The sequence below is a fragment of the Clupea harengus genome, chromosome 20, assembly GCF_900700415.2.
Source record: "Clupea harengus chromosome 20, Ch_v2.0.2, whole genome shotgun sequence".
Classification (NCBI taxonomy): domain Eukaryota; kingdom Metazoa; phylum Chordata; class Actinopteri; order Clupeiformes; family Clupeidae; genus Clupea; species Clupea harengus.
The window spans coordinates 1,189,860-1,207,359 of record NC_045171.1 but is presented as its reverse complement, the minus strand read 5'-3'; the positions used below and the strand labels follow the sequence as shown (position 1 = coordinate 1,207,359).

The following is a 17,500-nucleotide window of genomic DNA, read 5'->3' as shown; positions in this document are numbered from 1 at the left end:
CCATATTATTTTTTCCTACCAGGAGGACTTGAAAAGCACGGCCCTGAAGAAGGCTTATTCTCCATTCATACCTGGGCACGCACACACACACACACACACACACACACACACACACACACACACACACCAGAGACACACACACACACACACACACACACACACACACACACACACACACACACATACGTGCCAGGCATGTCTGTCATGACGCCCGGCTCCCCTGATTTCAAACCGGGGTCGAAATCAAAAGCAAAACAAACACGGCGTTATGAACAGGCTGGAATTCCAGCCATGATTCTCATCAGTGGGGGCACATCTGAATAAAATAAACATTGTTGGGAGGAAAAATACGGCGAGATTACTCACTCCTTTTTTTTAGCCGGCATCATAGAGATGAAGATCACGGAGCAAGGCAAATCAGCTCTGTTGGTATGATAGTAGTGGTGCCACGTCTCCAAGGCAACCAGTTACTCCTAACTCAAACCATGGATATTACTGTAAATCAAACCAAAGCAAAGGGGAAGGTGTGTATCCCTTCACTTGTAATAAATGTCCATCAAAGGGTTCTAAACTTGGCTCGGGAAGCAGCTGTAGTGTAGACGGAACCTTTCCAGAAGGTTCTGCCCATAGGCTGGCTGGCGATTAAGCAACACTGCCCATATTCTTTAAAATGATTGGTCCTTGTCAGGTAACAAACGTCAAAAATAGTTCCTCTATGTAAAGCCATGTACATTCTGGGAAACACTTTAATTCATGTACATCTAAAGGATTGGTGAAACAAGATTTTCACCACTTAATGTAATGCTTTTCCCCTTCTCATAAATCTTCACTCTCCTCACAAATCTCAAGACACTTTGATGGGTTTTGTGTCCAAATGATCAGACTGGATATATTTGGCTTCCCCCTACTTGGTGTCTGCACAACCATGTGTCGATTGAAGCCAGAGAAACAAATTAAAGAGTGTTTGTGTCCACAGAGCATGGTAGACAGAGAGCAGCGCTAAAGAAAGGGTAATTAAAAGTCTCCTCATATCTTTTATAGAGCCATAAGCGGTTTGCAGCAACAGGCGTACGGCGACACGAGAGGAAATTGCCTTTGCCTAATCGGCCCCTTTTCTTTTCTTCTCAGTTGTGCACAAGGCAGGGCCCCGGAGCATCCTGAAGGGACCGGGCCCCGTCACCACACACACACACACACACACACACACACACACACACACACACACACACACACACACACACACACACAACTCATCTCTCAGTCACCGGCCCCTCTAATGAGGTGGATGAAAGGCCTTTTTAATGTGGCACGGCGACGAAGGTGGGCAATTTGCATCCCTCCAGTGTAATTAAAACCTTTTCCTCCATGGGCAATGGAGACAGGGCCCAGCGGTGCGCTCGGGGCAGGGGGGGGGGGGGCTGAAGACTGTCTCTGACTGGCGATGCGTGGGGAGGGAGTGGGTTGGAGACAGGAAGAGCAGCAGGACATTTCAACATACTTTTATCTATCATTCTTTGGTGGCTTTGACCATCTATATAAAAAAAACATTGTTTTCTGACTTTATAATGTCTTGATGGTGTTTTCAATCCTAATATGAATTTTTGTTGAGTTTTTGGTTAATCATGCTTTGATTGAACTGATGTACAAGGCTAAGTTTATTTTATGCATAACATAGGAGGTTCTAGTGCAAGGATGGGCAACTGGCAGAAAAACGCACACAGTATTGTATTGGTTTTTGTTGACGGACTTTTACTTTGACATCATTCAAATGCTCGTCTCGTGAGATAGGGAACAGCTGTGACAGTTAACATAGTTAGCTACGCACTTAGTAAGCCTCTATTTTCCTCACACCCTCGAAAACAATGACTGTAAGTTTTTTGGCCGTCTCACACTGGGATAAATATGTTAAAGTGACCTTAGTTTAATTTTTATGAACTGTGTTAGTTCGTTGAAATGTAAAATGTAATTATTAGTCATTTACGTTACGTTCTAATATAGCAATATGACCGTTAGCACACCATTTATTCGTAATTCCGTTAATGGCTAACACTTGTTAGCCAGCTGTGCTCATGAATATGAACTCGTGAATATGAACTATCAAGTTAGCTAGCAAAGAAACTACATAACCATAGCAACCAGGAAACACTGCGGTTTTACGGTATGTCAGATCAGCAAGACTAAATACGTTACCTATTTTATGGATAGAAAGGACATATAATAAAAGTGTCTACAAATATTACATTGGTGACAAACAATGATAAAGCAAAATGCATGCGCTCAACCCAGTTTGTGAGGGATTACACAATCTGAGATGAGGCGCAGCTCGTAGCTGCCTCACCTGGCGTGTCTGTTTGAACAGGACATGTGTAAATTCAGCGATTTTGATTATAAAAATACTCTAAATGATTGGAATCATACAGAAATAATTTGTATAGCACAGATCAGTAAAGAAATATTAATATTTATTTTATTTTATCATTATTTGTTTTTTTACTTTTCATGATGACAGGTGAGGCTCTGCTCTGGCACTTCCCTGCATGAATCTAATTGTAACTGGCTGTGTTTAGTTAAGATACCTTCTATGTATTTTCCTTTTTGTGTATTACAGTTTCACTCACAGTACACTATGCAAACAATATGCAGAGGGCCCGGACCTTCTCCTTCAGCGAGGAAGAGAGATAGAGCAATGGCCGCGAGCAGTGCTAAGAGAAAAATTGATGAAGAGAATCGTGTCTTTCAGGTGAGATGGGAAATAGATTATCTGTTCACAGAATTTAAAGGCAAACCCATGTGTCTAGTCTGCTTAGAAACTGCTTAGATTTGAACATAAGTCGCCACTCCAACACCTTGCACATAGTTAAATACAAGAAGTACTCCGCAGCTGCTAGGGCCGCTGTCGTAGCTGACCTCAAAAGTACACCAACAACAGCGACTTTTTACCGGAGCCACAACCACACAGGAGTCTTCACTCAAGGCATCTTATGCTGTTGCACTTGAGCTTGCCAAAGCAAAGAAGCCCTTTTCAGCTTGCCAAAGCTTTTGGTGACGATAGCATGGTATTCAGTCTACTGTGCGCCAGCAGGCGAGGCCACAAGTGTCTCATTAAGAGAGAACCAGGTCTTACTGACAGTTGTTGCACTTAATGTTGGTCTGCTGTTTGGTGCCATCATTCAATGGTGATTTAATAAACATACAGAGATGTGTATACACGTATTTTGGTCTTATTTTAAATGGTAACGTTTTCATATCTGATTAGTGGAAGTGCACGGTCCTATGCGGCCCTCTGGTAGCGATGAAGAAAAAGTGTGGCCATCATTAAAGTTGCCCATCCCTGTTCTAGTGCATCCCCTAAGAACATATTGTCCATTGCTAGTTACCGGCGAGGATATTTCTTCAAACCACTGACCAATGTGTGGTCTGTTTAAATGATTTTCCTCTAATCTCTACTCCAGTCACTGGTGTAAACCTAAACCTTGCCTCGGCCTTACCATTACCCCCCAACTCCAAGCTGTATTTCTGCTAGCCCTGACAATCAATCAATCAATCAATCAATTTGTTTATTTGATCAAGAGGGACAGTGTACATTCATGAACATTAAAATGGAAATGCACCCAATTATAGCCAAAAGGCTAGTTTCCATTGGCAGTCCCCCTGCCAGAGTGAAAAAGGCTATACAACCTAAAAAAGGCATTAACGTATATCAAACATAACATTGACAATAAATCAAAAAAATAAAATAAAATAAGATGCAATAAAATAAACAAACACATACAGGACAAACTCTTAACTGGAGGGCAGAATCTGCTGCCCAATGCTGGTCTCCCACTCCTCGTGCTTATTTACCACTGCAAGCCTTTTCTCTATGTGTCTTTTGGTTTAGCTTCATTTCATGTGAGACCAGAATGGTTTCAATTCCATCTCGTATGCTTTCATCTTACCCCTCTTCTGCAACAAAGGCCTTTCTTCTGCTACTCACAGGCATGGATTCATTTGCGTCCATATGTGTGTGTGTGCTTTGAACTCGCTCGCCCCTGCTTATTTCACTATGACGGGAGGGGGAAAAAAAACAAACATGTTTTGAAGAGCCTTCGCCGGGGAAAGTCTGTCACACTACTAGTGATCGGTATTAAAAAATTAGATCCCCGTCACGTCCACAAAAGTGCGATCAAAGCCCGGATCCTTCTGTGTGTGTGTACTTTTGCAGTCGTAGCAGTTCAAAGTGACGTCTCCAATATCAACTCGGCAAATAACATTAGTCGAAACGTTTTACTTCTTCAACTCGGCAAATAACATTAGTCGAAACGTTTTACTTTTTCATTACTCTTGCACCATTTCTAAGTCCATATGTCTTTCTTTACCGATAGCAAAGAACGGGGTAGTGAGAAAAATATTAACCAAACAGAAAGGGTCTGTGTTCCAGCGTGTGTGTGAAATGAATTAGACTAAATACAAACACTGGCTTCCTTCACGGGGAGACAGGGAGCTGGGAACCTGAACCATGTTTGCCCTAACATTGGTTGCTGTTCCGAGGCAGGCAGCGTTTCTGAGAAAGAGTGCAGGTAGCTGTGGAGGTGGTGCCTGGGAGAGGGGCGGGCGGGCGGGTCTGCGTGGGCGATGCGAGGGGGAGGGGTGGTGCTGCTAGGGCATTGACCACACTGAATCATTTATTTTTATTAGCTGTGCTGCCTCCACTCCTGCCAGCTCCAGCTCACCCCCTGGTATGTGTGCTTTAGCCCAAACAGGACCTGCTGTACGGGGGGACTCCTGTGGCTCCAGCCCCAGCCCCCCCAGCCTCTCCAGTCCTCTGCCCCCCCCCTCCCTCTCCGATACTCTCCTGTGTCCCTCAACAGACTCAAATTGGCCAGCTAGTGTAATTTTGATACAATTATCCATTTAGGTGAGCAGGACGTGTGCTAAACTGCAACACATGTAGCCCCTCTGCTCGCAAACAAAGAACAAAAAGCGCTCGCTGGAACAGGTCCACCAAGTCCCTCCATAAAACAGCGCATAGCAGCCCAAACCAGACCAGACCATCTCTGACCAGAAGCCACAGTCTCTCCCACAGTGACAGTGAGGGGGGCGGTGTCCAGGCCTAGCCCAGTGAGCTGCTGCTGTAGGTGAGCGGTGGCGAGGACGAGAGGGGGTGGTGATGGAGCCCAATGGATGCCAGCGACCGACCGGGACAGGCTAAGAATAGAAGGCTCATGACCCGATGTGGTTCTAAATTCCATCTCTGTGCATGCTGGCTGGATGAATGAACACGGACACTGGGCCAAGGTCACGTCTGAGCCCATGTGACCACGCTGAGCCAAGGTCGTGTCTGGTCATGTGTCCACGCTGAGCCAAGGTCGTGTCTGGCCATGTGTCCACGCTGAGCCAAGGTCGTGTCTGAGCCCATGTGTCCACGCTGAGCCAGACGTGGGGCCCGTGCTTTACGCCTTCAGGTATTCATGACTCATGAACGAAGTCACGACTCAAGGGCTAGTATGCAACATTCTACTTCTTCGTAGACAGGACATATGAAATAACATTTCCCTCTTTTCAAGGAGAGGGAGAGGGAGCTCTGGCGTTAGCTCGCTCTTTCTCGTCACAATGGTGGTCTCCTGCTAGGCTGTGCTGCTGGGCTATAAGAATGTTGGCTGCATGCATCGAGCCATTATAACAGTAGGGGCTCATATGCTCGGGGAAACTAAGGGGGAAGTTAGGGACCACCAGGGATACAGCAGCAGCAACAGGGGTGGTGATGGGAGGGTGAGGGTGAGGGAGGGAGGGAGGGAGGGAGAGAGAGAGAGGGAGAGAGAGAGAGGGAGAGAGAGAGAGGGGGAGTGAGGGAGAGGGAGAGGGAGTGAGGGAGAAAGAGAGAAAGAGAGGGAGAGAGAGAGGGAGGGAGGGAGGGGGGGAGAGAGAGAGAGAGAGAGAGAGGGAGTGAGGGAGAAAGAGAGTGAGAGGGAGAGAGAGGGAAAGAGAGAGAGAGAGAGAGGGAGGGAGAGAGAGTGAGAGGGAGAGAGAGAGAGGGAGAGAGAGGGAGAGAGAGAGAGGGAGAGAGGCAGAGAGAGAGGGAGAGAGGGAGGGAGGGAGGGGGGGGGGGGTGTTGCAGAGGGGCCCAGGTGTGGTGGGACCCTGGGACTGTGAGGTAATGATGTGGTGACTGACTTGTCCTCGTGCCAGAGAGGAAGTTGAGGCTGAGTGTTGAGGGGGTTAACATGGGATTTGGAGGTCACAGTAGTCTTTCTGCAAAGCCCTCAACAGCCTCCAAATGTCATAAACATCCCCTCATTAAATACCATTTTTACTAGTAAGTGGTTCAAAAAAGTTCTATTTTGCACAAGATGCATGTGCACATACTTAAGGGAGATTGACAACAGAATCCCAAGTTCACAACGGTATTGTTAAAGCATAGCAGACAGCGTCCAAAATGATCAAATATCAGTTTCCATTTAGAGACTATGAGTGGGAGGACATTTCCAAAATACAAACGTGTATTTATTCTTGTGCAGAAAAAAAAGCAAAAAGAGAAAAGGTTCGCTGAACTGCAGTTGAATTGAAACATGGGAGACTTAAATTACAGCCTTACCTCACTCAGGTTTAACAGGCTGATTACACCGTGCCCTCACGCATGAGGAACAGAGCAGCATCGAAAAGCTAAAATTACCATTTTATGACAAGCACACTGTTTCTGAGGGGAATGTTGTGGCGGCCATTAAAGAGGATACGAACTTGAGGTTAGACGTGCAAGTTTTTGCCCATGCTTGCTCTGAGAGAAGCTATTCAGTTTAGACCCGTTTTGACGACAACAGGTGCTATTGAATGTCACCCAAATTCCTCTCCACTGACTTAATTAAGTCTGTCTGGAGTTTCCCCCCGTTGGGTGGCTATTGTAACTTCATCAGGTGTCTCAGCCGGCAAAGGACTCTCAAGAAAACTGATCACCAGAACGCTAGCTCCAAACGAACCCCAGCTTTGCAAACATTGTATAAATCCTTTTTTTTTTTGGTAAGGAAATTTGGTTGAATTGACTGCTACACTTGTAGACGAACCCTTACTGGCAGAGCAGAATCCACTACCCCTATGCTTTTTTTAAATGGTACCAAACCTCCTAGCTAAAAATCCCCCTCTACAAGGTCTGCTGCTCCTTTTGCTCCAGGACTGTTTGCCATTGCAGCTAATGACTTCAGTGCGCCTCTGCTGTGTATTCCCCAGGGAGCCACGGACCATAACTCTCCAACTCCACACTACTCTCCTGGACGAAGCAGGAACACAGAGGACTACCTTCATGTGTGTGTGTGTGTGTGTGTGTGTGTGATGAAGCAGGAACACAGAGGACTACCTTCACTCCCCATTCTGGAGGTCCTGAGCAAACATCCGCGTGGTGGAGGAAGGGAAAGGGGGGGAGTGCTCTCAGACCACGAGACCCAATCACATGAATTGAGCAATCAGTGTGGACCAATCACCACGTGCCTCTCCTTGTAGACCCGCCCTCCTCGGGCACACAGGAAGAGCCTGAGGGTTCCGCGCTCGCTCCCAGGGCCGTTTGGTTGCACCGGACCGGCACAGATTTATGGCTGTTCAGGTGGCAGGTCGTCCAGCCATTGCCGGCTCCGCAGAAAGCTTGGGCGGAAAAATGCCCAGTCTACACTCCCCAAACACTCATCAGGGGCAGGCAGCACACACACACACACACACACACACACAGACACACAGACACACACACACTCCCCAAACACTCATCAGGAGCAGGCAGCACACACTCCCTAAACAGTCATCACGAGCAGCACACATTCCAAACAGCAGCCTCACATGAGAAACAAAGGCCCCTGATGCGTGCCCTTCACCTCCCGAATGTGCAAATCACCCTTACGCCAAACACACACACACACACACACACACACACACACACACACACACACACACACACACACACACACACCAAACATATGTTTCCAAAGTTCACTCACATTTCAGGTCTGTGTGCATTCATTTACCCTGCCTGTCAGAACCTGGTTAACTCCAATCCCTCCCCTTCACATTTTCTGTAAAATGAGAAACACTAGATTGGATTACGGGCTTCATAAACAAGCGCAGGTATACTGTGACAGAAGTGTGAGGTAAAGAAGTCCCCTTTGTTCCCTAGATTTGATATGAGACCCGCCTCTGGAGCACAGCACTAACAGGTTAGACATTTCCATCAGCACAATGCTCGCTTGTGCTTTTTCATTTCATGTGGGGTAAATGAAACCATGCTTATTTAATAGTGTGCTGCCTTGCCAGTCATGTCAGTCACGTTGAATGTAATACCGTCTAAGGCGTTTAACAAGAAACCAGAGTTCCTCCTGTCCCACAATCCCTCTTTTGTGAGAGCCCTTTGCAAACGCTGCTGTTGGATTGGGCTTGAAAGCTCCCGTCTGTTGACGAATGTTTTGGATGCTGGGACGTCATCTGTCAAGCGTCAGCCGGCTAAGCGTTAAAGCCTACCTTACGCAGTGTGTTTGATGTGAGGCAGGCTTTTCTGCTGACAACAGTAAAACAGCATGAAAGCAATATTCACCCAGGAATGGAGGTGTATGATACGGAAGGTGATCGATGGGACAGAGGTGAGGAGGCAACGCAGTAAAAACATCCAGAAGAATCTAGAAAAAAGAATAAGTTGACGGGGAGTGCGAGTGCGTGTATGAAATGGCATCTGACTCATAAGCCGTGAGGTCAGAACCGCGCTTACCGATGGCGATCAGGGTGAAGTTCAGTGCTTACCGATGAAGATTAGGGTGAAGTTCAGTGCTTACCGATGAAGATTAGGGTGAAGTTCAGTGCTTACCGATGACGATGAGGGTGAAGTTCAGTGCTTACCGATGACGATGAGGGTGAAGTTCAGTGCGATGCTGCCGAAGCCATTGGTGACGCGGCAGATGTAGACGCCGGCATCTTCCATCTCGACCTCCTTTATCTTCAGGCTCTGCTTCAGCACCCGGTAGCGGCTGTAGCCCTGGTTCACGTTCCGGCCATCCTTTACCCAGAGGATGAGGGGTGGAGGGTCGCCCTCAACAGGGCAGGGGAGGCGCACGGTCCGCCCCAGCCGCGCCATCTGTCTCTCCTCTACCTGGTGGCTCACCCATGGAGGGCCTGTAAGACATAGCAGAGGAACAGTTCTGTTAAGCTATTCACCAAGGGCCTGTAAGACATAGCAGAGGAACAGTCCTGTTAAGCTATTCACCAAGGGCCTGCAAGACATAGCAGAGGAACAGTCCTGTTAAGCTATTCACCAAGTTCTCCACAGAGTTTTTCATTGACACATTTTGGGAGTGACCGTGAGTTCCAAACCGAATCACAACTCAAGAGCTTGACAAAGCCAAACATAGCAGTTCCCAACAACTACATTTTTAAATTTCCTGCTCGTTTATGGGAACAGAGGTTGCCAGTTACGTAAAAAAAAAGATGAACTGCACTTTTTATAAGCGACTAATGGACTGTATTTATCATTTGCTTGGAGTAAACTAAATATTCAAACATTGGCAAAGAGGACGTTTTCCCTCTCTGCTTTTGCTCCTTAAGGGCCTTAATTCATCCCGTTGGAAAACAGGTGACAGACAGCCTTGGGTCTTTTGGCAGGTAAACAATCCATGGAAAACTGAATAGAATTCACACACTCATGCACGACTCGGTGTGAGTGTGTGTGTGTGTGTGTGTGTGTGTAAACGGCTCGTGTGTGTGTATGCATGTGTGTGTGTGTGTGTGTGTGTGTGTGTGTGTGTGAGTGTGTGTGTGTGTGAGTTTGTGGCCAGTTGGTTCCTAATGAGTGAGGACCCTTTAGTGTCACCAGGACTCAGACTTTCCACCTTCGCTGCCCCCTGAGCGGATCACTCTACACACAAGACCCACCCGGCTTTCCAGTAATAACTTCACTTCTGTAAACGGGAGGTAGAGGTTTACACGCGAAGAGAACTCAACACATACTATCAGAGGCCCCTGGCTCCAAGTGTGTGTGTGTGTGTGTGTGTGTGTGTGTGTGTGTGTGTGTGTGTCTGTGTGTGTGTGTGTGTGTGTGTGTGTGTGTGTGTACTGTGTACTATCAGAGGGGCCCTGGCTCCAAGTGTGTGTGTGTGTGCTGTGTGTGTGTGTGTGTGTGTGTGTGTGTGTGTGTGTGTGTGCTGTGTACAATCAGAGGGGCCCTGGCTCCAAGGTCCACCACCTCAGCATGCTCACAAAAATACCACTATTCACAAGGAATGAGAAGTGTGGGCATTTTCGCTCAAGTATTTACGGGACATTTCCCCCCTCCCAATCCTCCTTGCGTGCACAAGGTCCTTTTCATCCGCTTGGTTTAGCGAAGGAGACTCCCATGAGAGCTCCCTTTCCATTTCCTTTGGCCCTCTTGAGCTGTCTCAGCACTGGGAGAGTGTGTGTGTGTGTGTGTGTGTGTGTGTGTGTGTGTGTGTGTCTGTGTGTCTGTGTGTGTGTGTGTGTTGTGTGCGTGCGTGCGTGTGTGTGTGTGTGTGTGTCTGTGTGTGTGTGTGTGTGTGTGTGTGTGTGTGTGTGAGAGTGTGTGTGGGTGCGGGTGTGTGTGTGTGTGTGTGTGTGTGTGTTGGAAGGTGTCTCTCATTCATGCCTGGTACTGTCACATCCTGTAGCTGTACCAGCCAGCTGCTGCTGTGAGAACTGCCAAGATTATGGAAATTGAAAAATGAAACTACCCCCCCCCCAAAATGGATCCCTCTTTTCTCTTTTTCTCAGTCACCCGCACACATCTCTGCTGGAGTGAAGTGTTTTCACCTGGACCCGCTGTGTGTGTGTGTGTGTGTGTGTGTGTGTGTGTGTGTGTGTGTGTGTGTGTGTGTGTGTGTGTGTGTGTGTGTGTGTGTGTGTGTGTGTCGCTGGTTGCCATCCAGGAAAGTGCCAGGAGAACAGAGGGGAATGAAAAAGTAAAAGCTGTTTTGGTACAGGAATTAAATTACAGTGCATTCCAGAATGGCAGACTAAGAACGCTACACTGGGAATGATTCTCCCTGTACCAATGACACACAACCTCCTCCTGCTCTCGGATTCAACAGGGGGAGAAAAGACGTGTTGTAGTGAAATAAAAAAAAATGACGACAAGGCACACTGTGTGAAACAATGCTTCTTTTACAGGAGACACCTCCTCTGGAGTAATTCAGTATGGATTAGGGCTGAACGATTTGTGAAAATAATCTAATTGCGATTTTTTACCAAAATATTGCGATTGCGATTCGATATGCGATTTTTTTTTATCCTCTTTTTTTCGAACAAAACGTAATGAATGATTTAAATATGACCAACTAAATATTAGATACATTTAGTGTAAAATATTCTTTCCCACATTTTACATTTTAATTTAACTGCTCATTACAGAAACAAGAACAACAAATCGGTTGCTTTGCCACTGTGCATTTAAGTAATTTAAAAAAAGTAATTTTAAGTATAAACACTAGGCATGCACTTTTTAAACACTGTGTTCAAAATGTACCATATTTAAAAAAAAAAATATTAAATTTTTTTTTTTTTTTTTGTGACCACGTTTTTTAATCGCGAACGTTGCGGTTAGAAAATCGCGTTCTATCATATCGCGATTAAATCGCAAATGCAATTAATCGTTCAGCCCTAGTATGGATGGGTAGTACCCGGTCATAGAATCGACCAGTACAAGTGGACTACGTGACTTTTGGTTTGGTTGTGGTTTTTATAACTGTGGAATTTGTTTCCCTATGGAGCGGAATGAATTAAAACAACCTGTGCACTGGACTGGAATAACTAATGGTGTGTGTGTGTGAGTGTGAGTGTGTGTGTGTGTTTGTGTGTGTGTGTGTGTGAGTGTGTGTGTGTGTGTGTGTGTGTGTGTGTGTGTGTGTGTGTGTGTCTGGAGTAACTAATGACTCCTCTGTCCTCTCGCGTGCTTCCAGAGCACATGCCATGCCTTGTTCACATCAAAACAGACTGCACTGATAGAATGAAAGACAGAGACAGGAGGAGAGTGTGAGAGAAGAGATGTGAGACTGTCAGTCAGCCTGTCCGCCCCCCCTAGCGTGAGGAGTGTGTGTGTGTGAGAGAGAGAGTGTGTGTGTGTGTGTGCGTGAGGTGTGTATTTGTCACGCCAGCACTCCCCACACCAGCAGCGAAGGCTTTGAAGTGCTGCGGGGAGTGGTGCTCTTGGCTGCTCCGGGGTGCCGACAGACACGTTGGCCAAGAGAAGACGAGCTGGAGGGATGAGGCAAACACATGCCGCCCTCCTCCGCCACCCCTACCCTGTCTCTCCCAGCCCCAGCTCCAGCTCCTCCTCCGCCACCCCTACCCTGTCTCTCCTAACCCCAGCTCCAGCTCCTCCTCCGCCACCCCTACCCTGTCTCTCCCACCCCTACCCTGTCTCTCCTAACCCCAGCTCCAGCTCCTCGGCCGGCACCAGTGGATCTGTTGGCAGATGGGGCGCCAGGCAGATCATTCCTCAGTGTGCCACACCGTGAGAAGCCTGGCATGGGAGCGCAGTGACAAGGCCTTTATCGGGCACCAACCACTGGGTGCTGAGAGAGAGGCAGGGGAGTGAGAGCTTCAGGCACTGTGGAGTCTGCAGTGTGTGTCTGTGTGTGTGTCTGTGCCTCAGGCACTGTTGAGTCTTCAGTGTGTGTGTGTGTGTGTCTGTGTCTGTGCCTCAGGCACTGTGGAGTCTGCAGTGTGTGTGTGTGCCTAAGGGTCAAGGAGAGGAGCAATGACAGAGGACAGGGCCGTGCGGACAGCAGAGCAGCAGAGCAGCGGAGATCACCACATGAAGCCCCAGATGTTCTCTGTCTGGCGCCTGCTTTCTAACGCTGTTTAAGACTTGAGTGAGTCTTCATGCCTTCACACACATTACCAGCACAACATGTGAGCTGAACCCAGACCAGTGAGTCTGTGAGTCTTCATGCCTTCACACACATTACCAGCACAACATGAGAGCTGAACCCAGACCAGTGAGTCTGTGAGTCTTCATGCCTTCACACACATTACCAGCACAACATGTGAGCTGAACCCAGACCAGTGAGTCTGTGAGTCTTCATGCCTTCACACACATTACCAACACAACATGAGAGCTGAACCCAGACCAGTGAGTCTGTGAGTCTTCATGCCTTCACACACATTACCAGCACAACATGAGAGCTGAACCCAGACCAGTGAGTCTGTGAGTCTTCATGCCTTCACACACATTACCAGCACAACATGAGAGCTGAACCCAGGCCAGTGAGCCTTCACACACATTACCAGCACAACATGAGAGCTGAACCCAGGCCAGTGAGCCTTCACACACATTACCAGCACAACATGAGAGCTGAACCCAGACCAGTGAGTCTGGACGTGGATGCATTAAGGCTCTTTACGCTGCTCCCCTCCTCACTAGCCCCTCCCTGACCCACTCTCGCTCATTGAAGTCAGATAAAAGACAACAGGCCTCCACACACACACACACACACAGACACACACACACACACACACACACACACACACACACACACACACACACACACCTCCAACAGGCAACGCGCCTCAGTAGTTTCCAGAGTGCACTGAGGGATGTCTCTGTGTACATACCACACACACACACACACACACACACACACACACACACACACACACACACACATACCACACAAATAGGCAGGCAGGATGAATAAGTCACACATTAACCCACTACACAATACACACACAGAGACACTATAAGACAATATAAGGCTCTACAAACACACACACACACACACACACACACACAAACAGACAGAGAGAGAAAAACAGTCAAAGGATGCAGATGTGCAGCTCACGCCAATTTCAAATCAATGTCAGATTTTGTCCTTTTTTGTTCTGTCACTGATCGTGTGGCTTGTTCATTTCCTCGAGGTTGCTGCTTTTATCTCCTCAAGCACAGCCACAGCCACAGCCACACACACACACACACACACACACACACACACACACACACACACACACACACACACACACACACACAGCCACAGTCAGCCCCACACAGGCAATGCTGCACACAGAGAACAGAGACACAGCCACACTCACAGCACACATGGGACCCGACACGACAACGTCTCTACAAGACCTACAGCACACAGCTCACACACACACACACACACACACACACACACACACACACAGCTCAACAGAAATACTGTGATTCAGTGATATGACCGACCCCTCGATATCTACTGCGGACTATCAGCGACGGAACACTGCGTGCCGCACGTCAGAAGGTAGCGGCGTGGCTGGGAGTTGTGAATGTGTGTGTGTGTGTGTGTGCGCTGTCAGTAAAACTGGAGAAGCTCAGCTCAGCTCAGCTGCGTCATAGATGTGCGTGGTGCGTGGTGTAAGACAGGGGTCTGTGGCATATGGATTACCAAGGATCACTTAAAAGCTGCAGGACATTCTTGTGCCCCTTCTGGCCTTTGCTTTGTTTTAGACATCTTGGTACAGGTTTTTGATTTCAGGGGAGGATTTATGGGTGAGAGTCACAGTCACAGACCGCGGTCGTAAGAAGGGCTTTGAAGCTCGTGCTGCTCCGTCAGATGAGTCGGATGAACAGCGCTGGTGTCACAGGAGGGAGGGCTTCAAACAAACCTCCACAGCGCTCCACATGGATCAGTTATTATGCTGGAGGAGGAAGTGGACAGGCTTATAAAAGAATGACACGGGCAGTGATGGACAGAAAGACAGGGACGGAAAGAGAGTTTGATGGACAGAGAGGGAGAGGGAGAGGGGGGAGAAACTGACAGAGAAAAGGTAGTAGAAGGTAAGTGTCTGAGAAAGGGAAACCGTTTAACTTATGAGTGTAAGCTGAGCAGACACACGCTTGAGTGTTCAGTGCTGGCCGGTCTATGCAGCATATGTTAGCATCAGACACACGCTTGAGTGTTCAGTGCTGTTCAGGGTCTATGTAGCATATGTTAGCATCAGACACACGCTTGAGTGTTCAGTGCTGGCCGGTCTATGCAGCATATGTTAGCAGCAGAGGTTGAGTGTTCAGTGCTGGCCAGGGTCTATGCAGCATATGTTAGCATCAGACCAACGCTTGAGTGTTCAGTGCTGTTCAGGGTCTATGTAGCATATGTTAGCATCAGACACACGCTTGAGTGTTCAGTGCTGTTCAGGGTCTATGCAGCATATGTTAGCATCAGACACACGCTTGAGTGTTCAGTGCTGTTCAGGGTCTATGTAGCATATGTTAGCATCAGACACACGCTTGAGTGTTCAGTGCTGTTCAGGGTCTATGTAGCATATGTTAGCATCAGACACACGCTTGAGTGTTCAGTGCTGTTCAGGGTCTATGCAGCATATGTTAGCATCAGAGGTTGAGTGTTCAGTGCTTGCATATGTTAGCAGACACACGCTTGAGTGTTCAGTGCTGTTCAGGGTCTATGTAGCATATGTTAGCATCAGAGGTTGAGTGTTCAGTGCTAGCATATGGTTGAGTGTTCAGTGCTAGCATATGTTAGCATCAGAGGTTGAGTGTTCAGTGCTAGCATATGTTAGCATCAGAGGTTGAGTGTTCAGTGCTAGCATATGTTAGCATCAGAGGTTGAGTGTTCAGTGCTGGCATATGTTAGCATCGGAGCGCTATAGGGGAAACCCTGCTGTAAACTGTAAATCCAGAGAGCAGTTGCTGAAATGTGTTGAACAGAACTCCGGATTCCCTCGTGTGCCACCAGACAGAGCTGATGGAAACATCATGGCCTGTGCTTTTTTGGGAAACCATCTTAAGGATCTTCTGAAAACACATGTCGTGAGTAATAGTCCCCGCCCCTTAGATGAAACATTTCATTTAGTCCTAACATCTGACACCTCACTTAGTTAATAAGAATAGGCTTGAATTGTGTCTTTCTCGGCCGGGTGCAATGCTCCCATTAAAAAGACAGGAGACCTACATACCTCCGAAAACAGAGGCCACAAAACCCCTATGACCAAAAACAAATCACAAAGTAAGTCCATACCAAGTCTTTCTCCCTGTTGAGGTTGATGGCCTGATTTGAGAAGCAACTAGCAACTCTTATCTTCCTCCCTCCATATCCTGCCATAGGGGACGCACGCGTGCGCGCCGTGAGGAGTATGGCTTATTGTGTGACTGTGTTTGCTTTCACTGATAGGGTTGTTAGACCAAACACGGCTGCTCCTTGTTCACTGCTGTGGAATTCAGCTTCTTATCACCGGGGAGAGATAGCGCCAGAGATGGATGCCCCCTCTGATGTGATATACCCCCAAACCCCATGCTGGGTGGAAGGAGGAGGCTTTGTGTACATCTCTCTCCCTCTCTCTCGCTCTCCCTCTCTCCCTCTCTCTCTCTCTCACTCTCTCCCTCTCTCTCTCTCCATCTCTCTCTCTCTCGCTCTCTGTCTCTCTCCCTCTCTCTCTCTCTCTCCCTCTCTCGCTCTCCCTCTCTCTCTCTCTCTCTCTCGCTCTCTCTCTCTCTCCCTCTCTCGCTCTCTCTCTCCATATCTCTCTCTCGCTCTCTCTCTCGCTCTCCATCTCTCACTCTCTCTCTGTCTCTCTCGCTCTCTCTCTCTCTCCCTCTCTCTCTCTCTCTCTCTCCCTCTCCTCTCTCTCCCTCTCTCTCTCTCTCCCTCCATCTCTCTCTCTCTCACTCTCTCTCTGTCTCTCTCCCTCTCTCTCTCTCCCTCTCTCTCTCCTCTCTCTCTCCATCTCTCTCTCTCTCTCTCCCTCTCCCTCTCGCTCTCTCTCCCTCTCTCGCTCTCTCTCTCCATCTCTCACTCTCTCTCCCTCTCTCTCTCTCTCTCTCCATATCTCTCTCTCCATATCTCTCTCCCTCTCTCTCTCCCTCTCTCTCTCTCTCTCTCTCCCATGCTCAGTGCTCTGTTCAAGTCAGCTCACCATGGCACCACCACCAGAATGTTGAGTTCTCTCAAACAGTGCTCCCCCTTCCAGAGTGGGGCTTGTGTCTCTCAGACTCCCCTTCCAGAGTGGGGCTTGTGTCCCCCAGAGTGGGGCTTGTGTCCCTCAGACTCCCCTTCCAGAGTGGGGCTTGTGTCCCTCAGAGTCCCCTTCCAGAGTGGGGCTTGTGTCCCTCAGAGTGGGGCTTGTGTCCCTCAGAGTCCCCCTCCAGAGTGGGGCTTGTGTCCCTCAGACTCACCCAGTGTCTGGTCCCCAGCTGTCCCCCCGTTCCCCTGTCCCTCCTGCCCTGCCCTGCCCTGCCCTGCCCTGCCCTGCCCGGCTCCGACGGTTGATCTGTGTTGGACAGAGAGCACCTGGCTCCGCTGAACCCAACCACCACCTAGCTATTAATCAGTAATTAATCAGTGACAGAAAACCCCCTCTCCTCCCCCAACACACACAGCTCCCAACTCTCTCTCTCTCTCCCTCTCTCTCTCTCTCCCTCTCCTTCACTCCCTCTCTCTCTCTCTCCCGCCCCCCTGCTACGGCCTGTGCCCAACCAATTAACCATACTCCAGGACTTGAGACGGGCCGACCGACGGTTTCAGGTGGCGTTGTAATCTTGGGAGCAGCTGGCCTG

General features: G+C 48.3%; 1 protein-coding gene across 1 annotated transcript in view; it reads right to left on the bottom strand.

Annotated features, from left to right (window-relative positions):
- fgfrl1b (fibroblast growth factor receptor like 1b) overlaps positions 1–17,500 on the bottom strand; it is a 36,839-nt gene that overhangs the window by 7,245 nt on the left and 12,094 nt on the right. Inside the window, exon 3 of the mRNA XM_031587512.2 lies at positions 8,845–9,117. Coding sequence (XP_031443372.1) covers positions 8,845–9,117 — 273 coding nt within the window. The remainder of the gene's footprint in view (positions 1–8,844; positions 9,118–17,500) is intronic.